This window comes from Natrix helvetica (genome assembly GCF_964273705.1).
Source record: "Natrix helvetica genome assembly, chromosome: 12".
NCBI classification, from domain to species: Eukaryota; Metazoa; Chordata; class Lepidosauria; order Squamata; family Natricidae; genus Natrix; species Natrix helvetica.
The window spans coordinates 14,419,357-14,436,803 of NC_138556.1; the positions used below are offsets into that span (position 1 = coordinate 14,419,357).

At 45.2% G+C, this 17,447-nt stretch overlaps 1 protein-coding gene across 11 annotated transcripts in view; it reads right to left on the reverse strand.

Annotated features, from left to right (window-relative positions):
* Positions 1-355: 355 nt before the first annotated feature.
* Positions 356-17,447, reverse strand: part of SEMA6D (semaphorin 6D) — a 79,826-nt gene continuing 62,734 nt past the window's right edge. For 3 of the 11 annotated variants that reach the window (XM_081965286.1, XM_081965289.1, XM_081965290.1), the window contains exons 17-20: positions 14,652-14,743; positions 14,210-14,266; positions 11,305-11,472; positions 356-5,698 (exon numbers count right to left, since the gene is read on the reverse strand). In XM_081965286.1, the coding sequence (XP_081821412.1) occupies positions 4,392-5,698; positions 11,305-11,472; positions 14,210-14,266; positions 14,652-14,743 (1,624 nt within the window). In that variant the 3' untranslated portion in view covers positions 356-4,391. Of the gene's footprint in view, positions 5,699-11,304; positions 11,473-14,070; positions 14,267-14,651; positions 14,744-17,447 lie in introns of those variants that run through there. The other 8 variants (XM_081965291.1, XM_081965295.1, XM_081965292.1 and 5 more) reach the window with 8 other exon arrangements.

Sequence of the window (17,447 nt, forward strand, 5' to 3'; positions counted from 1 at the left end):
GTCCAGTACCTGACACGCAGATATGTAGAAGGCAGAGGAGAGGAGAGCAATGGAAATCTATGAGCCGGTTCTTGGAACGGAAGATCCACAGCTGCTAGCGAAGCCCCACCCTAGCTCTGGGGATAAAAGACAGTGGACGAAGATGAATAGATGTGACAGACAACTATTCATCGCCCTGCCGGACAATAGCCTGTGGTGAAAAAGAAAGTTTTTGCCGGGGCTGATGGTGCACCTAATAAAGGGATCATTGCTTCAACTACTAGGATTTGTCATGTTTGGGGAGCTGGGTCAGAAGAGGCTCTTGATGGATGGTGTCCCCTATTTCCAGCTGTGCAATCAAGTGAGATGTGAGATGCTCCTTTTGAAGAGTTTATTTCATCTTTACATGCGGTGTTAAAAACCCAAAGGACGTCTTTTATTTACACATCCACAGTACAAGTTTACAAGATATCTATACAGGTTAACGTACTCTATAAGCTTGTATAGAGCAGTTTTTCTTTCCTTTATTTTTTTTTCCCGGGTTACTGTTTTGTTCTTTCTTTTTTTAAAATCTGTACCATTTTAAAAAAGATACAATCTGCATTTACCTTTGCACAAACGGATAAAGCATGTGTTTATTTGTTTAAGGGAAAAAAAAAGCCTGACACAAATTATAAATTAACAGAATAGAGACTATGTCGAATGTTAGAGGTTTTTTTTTTTTTTTGTTCCAACAGAAATACGGAGATGTCTCACGATACCCACAAACGAAGGCAGCACAATGTTACAGAAAAGTTATTTGGGTTCACATAACATTTATGTTTCAGTTTTACACAAGTATGTATTACTCATTAATCATCGTAAAGTGACGTCAATTACATTTTTGCCATTTGATTTCTCTTTTTTTAAAAAAAATAATAAAAGGTATTAGTTGCAAGACCGAAGATTTTTTTTTTTTTATTTAGAAAAATTACTGGTGACATGTTGGGAGAACCAGTGATGCTCGACATACAGATTGGAAAAAGGAGTTGAATTGTCTATATGAAAGAACCGTCCCTTCGAAAACTCTCTTTTTTCTTTTTTATGTAGGACAGAAACGGATGTTTTGCATTTGACCTGTAAACTTAAGAGATTGGTTTGCAAGAGACTTCAGCAACCAAATGGTGGAACATCCTACACAAACCAAAGATCCTCGTCTGAGTTGACAATCAGCCTTGTGTAACTTTGGGTGGATTGCAGAACACAATTCAGCCAGTTCTGGAGAACCGGTAGTGGAAACTTTGAGTAGTTCGGAGAACCGGCAAATAGGCTGGCCCCGCCCCTGCTGCCTCACCACTGACCTTCCTTTGTTGCCCTGAACAGGAGAATGGAGCTGGAAAGCAGGTTAGTGGGGTAGGGAAGGAATGGGGATTTTGCAGTGACCTTCCCCCAGGAATGGGGAGGGAGCGGGGATTTTGCAGTGTCCTTCCCCTACCACATCCACAAAGCCATGCCCACCTAGCCACGCCCACAGAGCTGATAGTAAACATTTTTGAATCCCGCCACTGGTGGCTTGTATTATCCTGCAAATCCTATATGATTTCCCATTGTTGCCGTCTGATTCTTAAGCGATTCAGGGTTGAATGTTTAGCACAGCGCTATTTCTTGGCTTATAGATTACTTTTCCATGGATAATGAAACGGTTCTGCAGAAAATAGGAATCCCTTCCTTCTCTGCGTTTTTTTCCCCCTTTCATGTGTTTTGGACACTGCAGAGAGAGAACTTAAAAGCACTCGGAGGTTTACGATGTACGATTACAGAGAACACTTGACAGGATTTTTTTTTAGTAGTGAGCGATTTAGGAGAAAAAAAAATCATTCTTGTGAATAAGGCACAAAATGCACAGATCTGAGTAAAGTCACACACAGAATATTTACAATAGTGTTGTTGTTGGCATGGCTTCAAAGAAACCACAAGCTAAAAAGATGGGCTGTGCTTCTGTTTGAATTTTGATGGATGGATCCTGCTAAGACATTGGGGGTGGGGAATGGTTATATTATGGGGATAATGTCACATTTATCCTCCCTCACTTCGGAACGTAGCATCTATTGGGCGTGTTCACATAACATCCGAAGCCAACATCCGTTACAACAGTGAGAACATTGCTTGAACCCTCTGGTTCTTACCCACAAGTGTTTCAAAACTTGGGGAGGAAACCACAAAGCTTCATACAGAAGTAGACAAGTGGATGTTACTAACTACAACTCCTAGTATCCTTCACCATTCACTGTTGGCATGCTTCCTACAGATATTGGGACTTGTGGTTTAGCAATACCCTTCTTCAACCTTGTGTCCTCAAGATGTGTGGTACTCACAACTCCCAACACTCTAAGTCAATCCAGGTTGGACTAACATAAGACTTGCAGTCTCAACTTACCTGGAGGAGCAGAGTAGGGCATGTCGGCTTAAGTGTTGTAGGAACATACTCAATAAGTTTAACAGAGCTCTTTAAAAGTGAGAAGAGTATCTCCTTACGGTTGACATAAGCAGTGGTCAGAGAAGCCCAATGGCAAACATACACCGTCTGGCCTCACGTTAGGCTTGACATGTTGTTGGACTCATAAAAGACAACAATGTGGGTTTCTCCTTGACTTCCCATGAGCTTAAGACAGATGGTGGAAGGACACTGCAGGAAGCTACAGCGCAACTCTTTGCGTTTGAAAAACAGAAATCTGGGGTATTTTCCTGCCTGCGGTTGTCCTCTTTTTCCTTCGTGAAGATGATGGGCTTGAAATTTGGGGAAATGAAGAACCTCTATACTGGATGGCTTCAGCCCTTGATGTTTTGAAGGACAGTAAATGAAACAACATTTGGAAATCAGATATCTAGCTATAGAGAAGCCTGGCTTTGGGTATCTATGCTTGGCTTGCTTCGCACATTGTACCTAATTGGGTCATGTGCCTCAATCAAGACAGGTAGTCCTCAACTTACAACAGTTTGTTTAGTGAGCGTTTGAAGTTACAATGGAACTGAAAAAAAGTGGCTTATGGCCGTTTTTCACACTTAGAACAGTTGCAGCGTTGATTGTGTGATCAAAACTCGGACACTTGACACCTGGCATGTATTTATGACCGTTGCAGTGTCCCGGGGTCATCTGATCCACATTTGTGACCTTTTGACCAGTAAGTCGGCTGGACCCAAAAACCGTATCACTAAATTAACAATTGAAGTGATTCACTTAACAGCGGCGGCAAAAATAGTTGTAAACTCTAACCACGGAACTGCGGTGGCACAATGGTTAGAGTATTGCAGGCTACTTCTGCTGACTGCTGATTGCCAGCAGTTCGGCAGATCGAATTTCACCAGGCTCAAGGTTGACTCAGTCTTCCGTCCTTCCAAGGTGGCTAAAATGAGGACCCAGATTGTTGGGGGCAAAAATGCTGACTCTTTAAACTGCTTAGAGGGGGCTCTAAAGGCCTGTGAAGTGGTATATAAGTCTAAGTGCTATTGCTATTGCTAAAATGGGGCAAAACCCATGTAACAAATGTCTTGCTTAACAACATAATTTTTGGGCTCACTTGCGGTTGTAAGTCAAGGACTACCTGTATCGCCAAGCCCACTGCGTGAGATCTGCAGTGCATCTTTGCAAGAGTACCAGAGTCGAAGCTGCTGGTAAGATCCTCGTTCTTTCACAAATGTAAACATTTCTATCCGGATGACAGAATGGGATTGAGCACCTCCATAGGATTCAAGGCTTCCTCGCACACAGGCATGCAACCCCCTCTCACCCCCCCCCCTTTTTCTGCACCCTAAAACAAACTGTCATCCTTTGGAGGCAAAAATAAAAATGCTACCGTTGGACCCAGAGGCTGAGATTCAGCTCGCTGCTTCTTTTAACCAACAGACGTTCTCAAGACATTTTTTTTCCTTTTTCTTTTCCCCGGATATTTGTGCAAGAGGCAAGGCAAATGCATACAGAGTTAAAACGTTCACATTTTGTGGGAAGACTACACAGCATGGCAGTCTAAAAACAACCCCCCCTTTTTTGAAATTCTCACTTTCATTATTATTAATTTCAAGTATTTTTGTTTCATTTTGTTCACGGATCTGCTTCCTCCCTAAGTACTCTAAAACAGCTCTTTTGAAGTGGCTGCAAAGTCCCCATCCTTTTTTTTTGTGTGCTACGTCTCTCCCCTCCCAACACACAAACGCAGTGGCCAACCCTTCCTCTCTCTTTTAACGCATTGGGCAAGCGGAGTCTTGCTGCGGGTCGGACAAAACCAGCCGATGGAGCAAAAAGAGCCTGTTTGCCCCCCCCCCCCAATTCGGTCCTCCCACAATGCCCTTTGTGACAAGCGAGTCGGAGTCTTAGTTTCCATCTGTCCTGCACCATCTCCCCCCCGCAAGGTCTGGATGGATTGATTAGGCAAGTTTTAGTAACTGTATTTGTTCAGTGGTCTGACTGAAGGCGTCTGTGGGGCAAAAGAAGGTTTGGGTGGCACATCTGGCTTAAGAGAGGGCATCCTCTTTATCCCTGTCCGAGGAAGCGTCCCGTTGCTAGTGTAACTGCTTTGCCTAGACAAGGAAGGCTGTAGATGGACGCTGACCGGCGTCCCTTGGATGTAGTCCATCTTTGTGCCTCCGGTCGGAGTCATATACCCTCCCCGGTTAACGCTAGGCTGCCTGGAGAGCAGCATCCCGTTCGGGGAGTTTAAGTTTTTAGGAAGAGCGGATATGGAGTGCCTCTGGGAAGAATTCTTGTGGTAGCCCCTTTGTCTTTCCAAAGAGGTCATTGGCGCTGTCGGCGCGTTGGGGACGTCTACCCGTTTCGTCGGGCTATTCCTTGGCAGGGTGGAAGGAGGAGAGTACAAAGACGCTTCCCGGTTGGGGACTTTGGGGGGCACCTCCGTCACGTTGCCCATGGAATCCAACATTAAAGTCTGGTGGGCCACCTGAAGGTCAGCCATGATGGCTTTGGAGTTGCTGGGGGCTTCGTTGAGATGTTTCAGGAAGTCATTCAAGGTGTTTCTGGAATCCACGGACCTCCTGTGGTCTCTTTTGCCTGAGGACTTAGTCAGTGGGTGGTCCACGTTGGGCATCTTTTTGTCCGCTTTGTGTGCGTTAGAATTGGAGAAGGACATGTTGTAGTCATGGGTGGCGTTGGGAAGGACAATGGCGCTGGGGATGTGTCCGTGACTTAAAGGAGAATGGGGTGGAGGACTGGAGGGGAAAAACTGAGGACTCTTCAAGGGGGCTTCTTTCCTTGAAGAGCTGAGGTTGTTCTGGGCCTTCTCCATCTGGCTCTTCATCCCTTGTAAAGTCTTCTGCTGAAGCACAGGAGTCGATTCTGGGGTCGGAAGAGCTGCCAGTTCTGGGGGTTGGGCCCTGTGGTCCACCATCAACATGGACTTCGTGTCTGCCGTCTGGGGCAGCTCTTTGCGACCCGTCAGCAAGTTGGAATAAAGTTTGGGCGAATCGATGTTCTGCTGATACTCCTTCACTGGGCTATCGAAGAGGCCATTCAGCTTGGCAAAACTCCCGCTGGAATCCGTGCAGGACTGAGCCGACTCCGCGTCTTTGTGGATCTTCCTGGATTTTCTCACAAAAACGTCTCGGTAACAGTAAACAGCCACGCCGGCAATAAACGCTCCCAGAAGGAAAGCCGCGAAGACACAGGTAATCAGGACATTCATGTGCACCATTTGGTTGGAATCGCCCGACTGGACTTCCCACCTCACACCTATGACAAGCATACACACACATGATGGACAGGTTAGAGAGGGTACTTTGGATGATCAAATCACGAGACAAACGTTTGCTATTTCGTGTTGCATCCGAAAGGCACCTAACCAAAACTTGGTGTCTTGAACGTTAACAGCCCTTTGAGCAGCATCAAGGAATTATATCACTCTTGATAAGGTAGTGATCCACAAGGAGCACCCCTAGTATGTTCTAAGGGCCTATATGTGTTATGTGTAACAACTGTGTGAATCCTTAAAGATAAAGGTTCCCATCACACATATGTGCTAGTTGTTCCCGACTCTAGTGGGTCTGCTCATCTCTATTTCAAAGCTGAAGAGCCAGCACTGTCCGAAGATGTCTCCATGGTCATGAGGCCGGCATGACTAAATGCCAAAGGCACACAGAATGCTGTTACCTTCCCACCAAAGGTGGTCCCTATTTTTCTACTTGCATTTTTACATGCTTTTGAACTGCTAGGTTGGCAGAAGCTGGGACAAATAACGGGAGCTCATTCTGTTACACGGCGCTAGGGATTCGAACTGCCGACCTTTGTGATCGACAAGGGCAGAATCTTAGCCACTGAGCCACCGCATCCCTTACTGCTTAACATTTCTCTTCTCTTTCTCAGTCCAGCCACCCCAGGTCCCAATTAAACATAAATTGGACAGGATCTAGCACAGCTTCCGTGTCTTCATGTTTATGGTTGAATGAACTGCAATGAATGGATTTTGAGAGGACTGGATATTCCTGCAACGGTGTCCAAGATATGAAGCGGCCCCTATAAATGCCAATTAAACATATTTAAAGCTAACCTTTAGAAGTCAAATCATGGCTAGTCCTAGATTTATTGCTCTTGTGTGTGGTGGATTTTTCTTGGCATGGAGTTGCACATAGACATTGCAACAATATATTGTACCGCTATGAAAGAGTTGAGTGTATGCAATGAGTAGCAAAGTGCAACTGCCCTAACGGTTTGTAAGAACAACCCTATTGTTCCTACCCCCTCTTGGTCAGCCTTCTACGTTTTGGAGATGATATGCCTGATTGTTCAATGAGGTCATGACTTTTGCACTTTTGGCCTGCTTTGGTGTCTCTACTTCTTCAGGAGTCCTGCGCTAACCCTAACAGTTGGGCTGCGAGATCAGCCAAAGGGCATGAGATATAGTGATGGCATAGATTGGCATTTCATTCTGAGAGGCAATGTGGCCATTCAACATCCTTTCTGAGCTGCTGCTTCTTCTTAGACGGTATGCAAAAACTGACTGTGGACATGACTCCATCGGGGGCGAACAACTGTCCCCTGTGGAGCGGGCGCGCAATTTGGGCGTCCTAGACGGTATGCAAAAACTGACTGTGGACATGACTTCATAGGGGGCGAACAACTGTCCCCTGTGGAGCGGGCGCACAATTTGAGCGTCCTCCTTGATGCCCGGCTGTCAATGGAGGACCATGTGGCAGCCGTGGCAAGGGGGGCGTTCCACCAGGTTCGCCTGGTGCGCCAATTGCGCCCCCTACTGGACCGGAGTACCCTGCGCACGGTCACTCATGCGCTGGTGACGTCTCGCCTGGACTACTGCAATGCCCTCTACATGGGGCTTCCCTTGGGACGCATCCGGAGACTGCAGCTAGTTCAGAACGCAGCCGCGCGGGTTATTATGGGGAGTACGCGTTACTCCCACGTAACACCTCTCCTGCGCGAACTGCACTGGCTACCTGTGGCCTTTCGGGTGCGTTTCAAGGTATTGATCACCATCTTTAAAGCGCTCCATGGCATAGGACCTAGTTATCTGCAGGATCGCATCCTACCACACACGTCCCTGCGACCTATCCGCTCACACAGGGAGGGGCTCCTCCTGGTGCCGTCCGCTAGGCAATGCCAACGGGCGACACCTAGGAGTAGGTCCTTCTCTGTGATGGGCCCAACCCTCTGGAATGACCTCCCCCCTGACATTCGAACTACCACCGACCTCCGCTCCTTCTGTCAAAAGTTAAAGACTCACCTATTTCAATCAGCTGGCCTGGCACTCTCTTAGTTTTACCTCCCGGGGATTTATTTTAATTGGGTTTGGGGTTTTAATTGGGATGTTTTTAGGGTTTTAGAATAATTTATTTCTTGTACAGTCTATCTCCCCCTCCAAATGTATTTTAAATGTATTTTATTGTTATGACTGTATTTTATTTGCATTGACTGTACACCGCCCCGAGTCCCTTGTTGGGAGAGGGGGCGGTCTAAAAATCTAAGAAATAAATAAATAAATAAATAAGAAATAAAATGACCCCAATACATGTCCAAAGCAGGAAAGCCAATAGACTGAGTTACTCTTTAAGGAGAATACTTGTACTAAGAAGTACCATACTTTTTGGAGTATAAGATGCTCTGAAGTATAAGACGCACCTAGCACAGCCTGATTAGCACAAGCAGCTGATTGTTGGTTGGATTGGCCTTCCAACGATCAGCTGTTTCAAGCTGCAGGGATTGCCATAGCCGATTGCCGCCTCTGCTGCCCCATTTTCGGCCTCCACATCCTGTTTTCAGACTCTGCACGTCCCATGTTCTGCCCGTTCCAGGTGGCGGGGATCGGAATAGGCAGAAAATGGGGTGCACAGAGGCCAAAAATGGGATGCGGAGGCTGAAAACAGGGAGCATGGAGGTGGCAATAGGCAATCCCTGAAGCCTGAAACAGCTGATAGTCGGGAGGCTGATCCAACTGACAATCAGCTGCTTGTGCTAATCAGGCTGTGCTGAAGCTGAAAGAGGCTGTTTGCTATTTGCTGCAAGGAGGCAAATTGCTGAGAAGGAGAGGCCAAAGGGTGGGGGCTAGTGGGTGGGTAGGGCTACATTTGGTGTATAAGACACACTCAAATTTTCACCCTCTTTTAGGGGGGAAAAGTGCATCTTATACTCCGAAAAATCTGCTATTTCTGCTCTTTTGACTGCTTCGGTCTGGATTTCATATCCATTATAGGCACGTTTCTGAAGCTAAGGAGGAGTGAACTAACTGTTACCTAGTTATAAATTTTCATTCTGGTGGCTAGTTTTCTCTGCTCTTAGTCTTCCAGCTAAAGGAGCATGATGGCTTGAGTGGATGGAACACTGGGCAGAAGTTTAACTAGGCAGTGTTCGAGACCCGAGAGCTACTATGGGGCGGGCTTGAGCTCTCATCCTTCACTCCAGCTCCTGCCCAGGATGTGAAAGAAGCCTCCCACTAGGACTCCCCAGGGCATGTCACCGACTAATCCTTTGAACCCAGAAGTGCCTTAGTGCTTCTGACACGAGTGCAACAAAGCCCTCTAACATCCAGTAAAGCAACTATCACCAGGGAGAACTTCTGCCGAAGTAGAGGATCAAAGCCCTGTTGTGAAGGTGCATCACCGATGGCTCCCGTCCTTAGTTGGCAGGAGCATGGAGCAAAATTGAAGGCTGATGTGAAGATCTCCTTCCACAACTACCTATAGAACTTCTCAGAAGTAGACTTGGGTAAGCACAGAGAGATTTTGCTCTGCGTTTGGATACAAGACGTGACTTCTTCTACACCTCTGGGTTGATCAGCTGGGAGAACTTGCCGAATGCGATATTCTGCCGATCTATTCTCCTCCTGTCCCCAAGTCTCCTTTTAAGACACACAAATAGTAGCTGGTATGTTATTAACTTTAACAATTTCTGCTGGAAAATTGAGGTTATAAGGTGTTATTCTGCCAGACTGCAATTAATAACTCATGGAAGGATTTCTCTCTCAATTCCCTGCCTGACTCATAAATCAGAAATCAAATGCGAGAGAGGATTATGCAAATGTGTGTGTGTGTGTGTGTGTGCGTGTGCCACCTGCACCTCAAAAATAATAAGACCTCCCTGAAAATAAGCGCTTATTTTCAGGGTTCAAAAGAAAATAAGACCCTGTCTTATTTTCGGGGAAACACAGTATATAGTATAATTTGTTCATTGCATCAATAGAGCTAGGGTGTCTCGTCCATCTCAATGTTTTGCAACTTTTTCTTAGACTGTCTGCGGATTAAAACAACAAAAAAGAGAACAATTTTATATTTTTATGATTTATGCTTGAATAAGAATTGCACATTTGGAATCTCATGCTGGTTTAGAGATGATGGATTAATGAAAAGATATTAGTTTCCCCCCCCTAAAATACAGAATGCCTCTTAATTTAGTCTCGAAGAATAATTAAAATCGCAATTAACACACAATTATCGGCGCTCACATGTTTTTCTGACAGCAGTTTTATTATTTGTTTGTGTTAAGGCAGCCACAGACACCAGAATGTTAGTTTGGAAGAACGCATCGACTCGTGTTATTCTAACGCCAGGCGGAAAACTTAAAAATGAAGAGGAGCATTATTCTTATTAGTATTGTTGTTGTTGTTATTTGTTAGAGGCCAGGCTTTGAACGAGAGTTAAATGTGCTCAGGGTTATTGATTTTAATGCCTTTGTCCGGAAGAAGGGGTGAGTTAAGGACAGAGAGGCCAAAGACAAAAAGTGATATATATATATATAATCTCGAGAGAGCCCGTGATTAAATCCGGATAAAGATTTCAAAGGACACTCAAGCTATAAAACACCTGAAGCAAAGGAATTTCAGAAAGCTTGAAAGGAAACCTGATACACTCCAGGGACTATCAAAAGGCAAACAAGGTTCGGGTCATTTAAACAAGATGAAAATAGGGACAAATCCGTGCAAATATGCAGTATCTACTAAGAGGTGTGCGAACATAAGGCAGTTCAGGCGAGTGGATAACCGAGACCTGGGTTTAAATATGGGCCTGCAGAAGAAACTGACAGTGACTTTAGACCTCTGTCCAAAGCCTCTTGAGACAGTGGTCCTATTTTTCTTTGATAGCAATCCAGTGGCACATCATTAAATTTCATGATTCGATGGGCCTGGGAGAGAGACAGAGAGGTCAAAAGTAATCCCATGACAGAAAGGATATTTGAGGCAAAGTCTGTTCTACCACTTAACTGTGATTCCAAAATAGCTACCTTCTCTATTCTCTAGTAAAAACTGGGTTGGGTTTTGAGCAGAATGTGAGGTACTTCATTAGGTCAACTGCAGGTGTCTGTCTCTGTCTATCTGTCGCTTTTTCTCTCTTCTCTCTCTCTCCTCTTCTCTCTCTCTCTTCTTTCTCCTCTCTCTTTTTGTCTCTCTCCTCTCTCTCTCTCTCCTTTCTGTTTCTGTGTCTGTCCTCTCTCTCCCCTCTCTCTTCTCTCCTCTCTCTCTCCTCTCTGTCTCGCTCCCCTCCCTCTTTCTCAACTTAGGTAGAACAGGGATCTCCAAACTTGGCAACTTTTAAGACTTGTGGACTTCAACTTCCAGAATTTCTCAAGCATGGCTGGCTGAGGAATGAACAGGGGTTGGCTGACATGAGTTATGAAACCCATCTCTTGATTGGTTCCACATCCAGATCCACACTTCACCTTTCCAATTCTTTTTTGAGCCGCCTATGTCGCTCTGCCTTTGATCTACACACACACACACACACACACTGCATATCCATTGAGTGAGAGAGGCCCAAAACTATGGACCGAATCTTTGAAAATGGCTGAAGGTATCAGGTTTTCTTTCGGCTTCAACAGATTCCCTGATTCGGCCTTACCCTTCGGAACCCCTGATAAAGGTTCAGAGTAATCAGAAGTGTTTGGGTCATCTTGAGCTACAGATTTCCGAGAGCCAGTCACTTTAGGTTTCCAGGAACCAATCACTTTGGGCGAGAGAACAGGGATGCTTCCCACTGTGGTAATGGAAGCTGAGGATAACATCATGTCTGTGGTGGCAAACAGATTTTTATTAATGTGCATTAAAGTTGTTTTTCTTGCGTTCCCCCCCCCCCCCACTCATCCACTGCTGATTTTACTCAATGGCTGCTAAGTACTATTTAGAGCAGAGGTCTTCAAACGTGGCAACTCTAAGACTTGTGGACTTCAACTCCCACATTTCTTCCGGGAGTTGAAGTCCACAAGTCTTAAAGTTGCCAAGTTCGGGGACCCCTGATGTTTAAGAGGGAGATGTTTAATGGGAATCTGTACGAGGAAATGGATAGACAATCAAGCACGGGGCTGTTTTTTTGTGAATTAATCTCCAAATCAGATTAAAATGCAAGTTCAGTTTCAATATAATCAATTGGCCTTATTAGACCGATGGAAACGAGATGGACAGATCGTATCGAGAGGCAAAAATCTAATTTATTTATCCGTTTGGCTCACTGCTGTCAACTTCACTTGGCACCTCTATCCTATCACGACTGTTGTCCAAGCAGATGTCACAGTCTGAATTTCTCTAGGCTCAGCAAAAGCCCACGGGGGAGTCGCCTCAAAATAGTCCGAGTCTTATAGGCTACAAAATGTGACACCTAAAATCTATGGCATCATGTGTCAAGGGAGACAATACATTCCATTTCCTTAAGGCCTTTATTCGTTGTGGCTCCATATCAAAAAATCCAGGATAAGAGGCTGGATTGGGATGCGTATCGAAATGCAAGCTAGCAAGGGATGGGTTTGGGTTTTTTTAATGCTCGGTGCATTGTTGCTCCAATGCTCTTCTGCAACAGCTGAAGAGGGGGATTCATATGGGTAGAGGATGGGTTGGAGGGATTTGTAAATTGAATTAATTTGGGCATGTTAGAGAGAAATAATCCTCTAATCTAAGATCCTGTAGTGGGAGTAGTGAGAATAACCTCGCGACTGAAGCAACAGGTAAGAGACATCTGAGCCCAGAGCAGAAATAGGGTTTGAGAAAGCAACTCAGAATGACCCTCCACAGTTTTATTTAGGATAAAGGCAGGCCAGAGGGAGGCACATTCAGAGTTGCAAGACTACTGCAGTAACCCTATCATGAAAGTAGTTTTAATATTCATGACTTTGGGCCTGAGTTTGGCCTACCTTGTAGGGCAACGGGCCCCAATCTTTTGGGCCCCAGGGACCCGTTCTGTGAAGGGAAGTTTTTCTGTGGATTGGAGGGGGCGTGGTTACGTTCCATGGATGAGACTTTGCTTGTTTGCGTGGCCCGATTTCTGGCACGCCGTGACCCAGTGAAGGGGTGGGCTGCTGGGGGTTCCCAGGGGTTCAGGGGAACCACTAGCTAAGATTCTGTGCAGTTTGGAGAACCCCCAAATCCCACTCCTGGCTGACCCTGCCCCTCCACCCCTCCCAGGAATCCCCACGCAGCCCGTTTTAGATGCAGATAAGTGCAGGGTGCGCACGGAGGCTCGGTGTGTGTGTGAAAAACTGGAAGTTTGAGAAGGCTGGAAGTGGGCCTGTTTCCCACCTCAAGAGGGCCCCCAGAGCCTGGGGAGGCTGTTTTTGCCCTCCCGGAGGCTTGACAAAAGCCTCCGGAGGCCCGGGAGGGCAAAAACGCCCCCCTGCTGTGGTGCAGGAAGCCAACTAGGCCACACCCACATGGCCCTGCCACACCCACATGACCCTTGCTAAAATTTTTGAAGGCCACCTCTGCCCAGTGCCGGTCCAGGAATCAGGGGGCTGGGGACCCCTGTTGTCGGGCTACCATGTCATGGGATTATTTTGGTCACCGAACTCAAATTAGACATTACGGTGTCGAAATGAGAGAAGTTTTGTTAAAACCTGCACAGTTTCTTGTCTAAATACGTGTTAAAAGTTCAAAGGTACGCTTAGAAGGGATGTTTAGGGTGGATGCTTTATATAGGCTTAATGTATGGTTAATTAAATAAATTAGCTGAGCTTGTCAATCATTCCAATAGCAGTTTTGGACTAATCTAGAAAAGAATCATTGATTTCTGGGCTGGTGTGAATGCATTCCCAGTAGCTCCTAAGACCCTACATAAATAACCCTATCATAAAAGTAGTTTTAATGTTCATAGTAAATCTATATTCTCTACAATTTTTGTTCTGAAGAAGAAGAAAAGAAAAACACACATACAACTTCAGACGTTATAATGCTAAGTATAATGATCAGCACAAACACATTCTTATTACTGGAGAAATCAAGGCAATTGAAACAGAGAAATACACATTTTGGAAAATGCGTATTTGAGATAAAGGAACTGGGAGATATAAGAAAAACAAAGAAAGGGAGAATCAGGCAGGCATCCATATATTGAATTATGACAAGGAGGTGGTTAGCATTCAAAAATGTATGACTGGGTGGAAGGTGGGAAGAGTAGGCGAGAAAATCTCATCCATGTCGATCAGATTTGTGGGTGAATAAAAGAAGGACCTCAATTAAATAATGAGCTGTTAAACATGCAGCTATATGAGGTGAAAAGTATCGAGTGAGCCAAAACCGACTGGCTTTATCTTGTCCATCAGTGGGGATATGATTAAAAGCAGAAAAGCAAAAATATAAATTAAAAAAAAGCAAAAGATTGCCAACTGCACCCAAAGGAACGAAAAGAGAGAGAGGGGGAAAGAAAGAAAGAAAGAAAGAAAGAAAGAAAGAAAGAAAGAAAGAGCTGAAACTATTCAAACTGAAGGAAAGAAAAGCTTCATTAATTGGGGGAAGGAAAAAAATGATTGGAAAAAACTAACCAGATGTTGGATCGCCAAATATTTTGTAATCTGGTGTAGTTGTAGTAGGCAAAATTTCTAAAAGAATTAAAGGAACACGTAATCAGTGAAAAGTAACCAAAAGGAAAAGCAAAAGATTTTCAAAGCCTGAGCAACGGAAAAATCAGAAAATCAAAACACAATCGGCTACCCAAAAGGGAGGGAAAAACAGGCCAGGAAAAAAATTAAAAAAGGGTTCAATTTAATCATCAAGTGGCTGTGGATCTTCACGAACCAGCGTGACGGTTGGGGGGGAAAAGACGGATCGGTCGAAGAAATCCACCACCCGAGATCAAACAGCTTTCAGTTTAAAGGGAGGGCAAGTGCTCAGTGCCATTAAACAAGGATCTTCCACACCACCGTGTGGTTCACAAACCAAACCATGCTGCATTCTCAAGAGGGCATCCGAGAGGGAGGCGCTTACCGTGGCAATCCCCCAGGTGGGCAGTGTTGCCGTACTCCACGTCTTGCTCATACCCTCCAACGCTGTGGTTGTATGAAACAAACAAAGACAACCTGCAATTAACAGCATTAGTTGGGGAAATCCAAGGAGGGCTGGAACATCATCAACATCATCAATTGAAACAGATGCAAGAACTGCAATAGGAATCGGGGGTGGGATTCAGGTGGTTCGAACCGGTTCTGGAGGACTGGATGCTAATTTTACATCTGGTTCGCCGAACCGGCAGTTGCAAGGACTGGATGGCCTCGCCCATCCCTCCCCTCCCCTCCCAGGAGTCTCCAAATCGCCCTTTTTGGATGCAGGCAAGTGCAGGGCACATATGGAGGCTCTGGGAGGGTGAAAAATGGGTCTCCTGGAAGTACTGGAAGTCCGGAAATGAGCCTGTTTCCAGCCTCTGAAGGGCCTCCGGAGCCCGGGAGAGGCCATTTTCACCCTCCCAGAGGCTCGAGAAAAGCCTCTGGAGCCTAGGGAGGGCAAAAAACAGGGCTTCCGGAAGTCTGGAAACCTCAAGAAATGAACTTGTTTCCAACCTCTGGAAGGCCATTTTCCCCCTCCCAGAGGATCGCCAAAGCCTCCAGAGCCAGGGTGAAAATGCCGCCCCACCATAGTACAGGAGGCCAAGTAGGCCATGCCCACCATGGTGACACCTACCTAGCAACCGGGGCAGAGAACCGGTTCCTAAATTTTTGAATCTCACCCCTGAACGTGATATCTATGCATGTATCTATGTATACGCAGATAATTCTCAGTTGACAAAAGTTGACCTTTCAAAGTTGCAACGGCCTTGAAAAAGGTGACTGGTGACTCGTTTTTCCACACTTACGACCGTTGCTACCATGTGATCTGAATTCAGAGCCTTGGTCACTCACTCATATGTAGGGCGGTTGCTGTGTCCCGGGGTGTGTGTGTCATGTGATCCCCTGTGGCGACCTTCTGCCAAGCCACGTCAATGGGGAAGCCAAGTTCACTTAACAACCGGGTGGCAAACGACTGCAGCGATTCCCTTAAAAACTGCGGCAGGAAAGGTTGCAAAATGGTGCAAAAATTCACTGAAGGACTGTCTCACTTAGTAGCAGAAATGTTGGGCTCAATTGTAGTTGTAAATCGAGTATATATGTATGCATTATTTGTTTGTTTGTTTGTTTGTTTGTTTATTGTTTGTGAAGGGGGTGGGCATTAGAATCAAGAAATGATATGTTAGACAAAAAAAGGAAGGGGAGGCCTCATTTCCAATAGCAGATCGCTGTGTTGAGTGGTCTTCTTGACCGTGATCCATGCAAAGATGAGTGGTTGCTTCTCTAAGCTACATTGCTTCCTAAGCTACGTACTGGCACACAGTGCACAGCTAATAGATGAGGCCAACTCCAGAGAGCCTTTGGTGTTAGCTCACAGTTGCTCTTCCCATTTTGTCGCCCTTGCCCAGAGGATTTTCTCATTAAACCATGACCCAAATGACCAACAATTAAACCATTGAACGGAGCATCTGACCTTTGAGCTATTTCCTGACAAAGCAGCACCACAAAACATCTTTCTGTCTACCACCACGGAAGACAGGGAGAACTTCCAGTCTGGAGAAAAGAAACCCTCCTCCCCATCCATCATCATCGTTTACTGTGCCACAATAATGGGATGGAAAATGATGGAGATAAGGTCAGAGAAAGGGCAGGAACGGAGGTACGGTTTTGGACAATGGCAGCCTTAAATGACAGGCTGTTCTGAAGCAAATGTGAATTAGAATAGAATAGCAGAGTTGGAAGGGACCTTGGAGGTCTTCTAGTCCAACCCCCTCCTCAGGCAGGAAACCCTACACCACTTCAGACAAATGGTTATCCAACATCTTCTTAAAAACTTCTGGTGTTGGAGCATTCACAACTTCTGGAGGCAAGTTGTTCCACTGATTAATCGTTGTCACTGTCAGGAAATTTCTCCTCAGTTCTAAGTTGCTTCTCTCCTTGATTAGTTTCCACCCATTGCTTCTTGTCCTGCCCTCAGGTGCTTTGGAGAATAGCTTGGCTCCCTCTTCTTTGTGGCAGCTCCTGAGATATTGGAAGACTGCTATCATGCCTCCCCTCGTCCTTCTTTTCATTAAATTAGACATACCAAATTTCAGCAATCATTCTTTATCTGTTTTAGCCTCCGGTCCCCTAATCATCTTTGTTGCTCTTCTCTGCACTCTTTCTAGAGTCTCAACATCTTTTTTATATTGTGGCAACTAAAACTAGATGCAGTATTCCAAGTGTGGCTTTATCAAGTGGTATATTAACTCTTCACGTGATCCTGATTCTATCCCTCTGGTGATGCAGCCTTTAGAATAACAATTAAGATTGTTGTTCACATTTCCTGGATTTAAATTTACAAAGGTCTCTCCTCGTTGTGGGTAACCGGATATTGGATTACCTAAATGCTGGAATTGTTCCCCCAAAAACTGAACTTCAAGTAATATACACACTGCAGTTAATCTAGCCCTGTGTTGCCATCTATGTTTTCATGAAAACTTGAATTAAAAAAAAAACCATAAACATTACATTAAAAATGAACAGCATCCTGGAGTCTTAAAAAAGGAACAAACAGGAGCAAGAATAGCTTTAAATTAGGGAAGAAGGGAGTATATAATCAGGCATGAATGGAGCTTGCCACAGTTCCCATGGAAAGAAATCTGTGCCAAGGATGGCTTCTGTGTCACCACTTGGGTCTTAATTAAAGATGGATCTAGTGTAAGTGAAGCTAGCTCTAAAAAAAGTCTCACCAGAAGCTTTG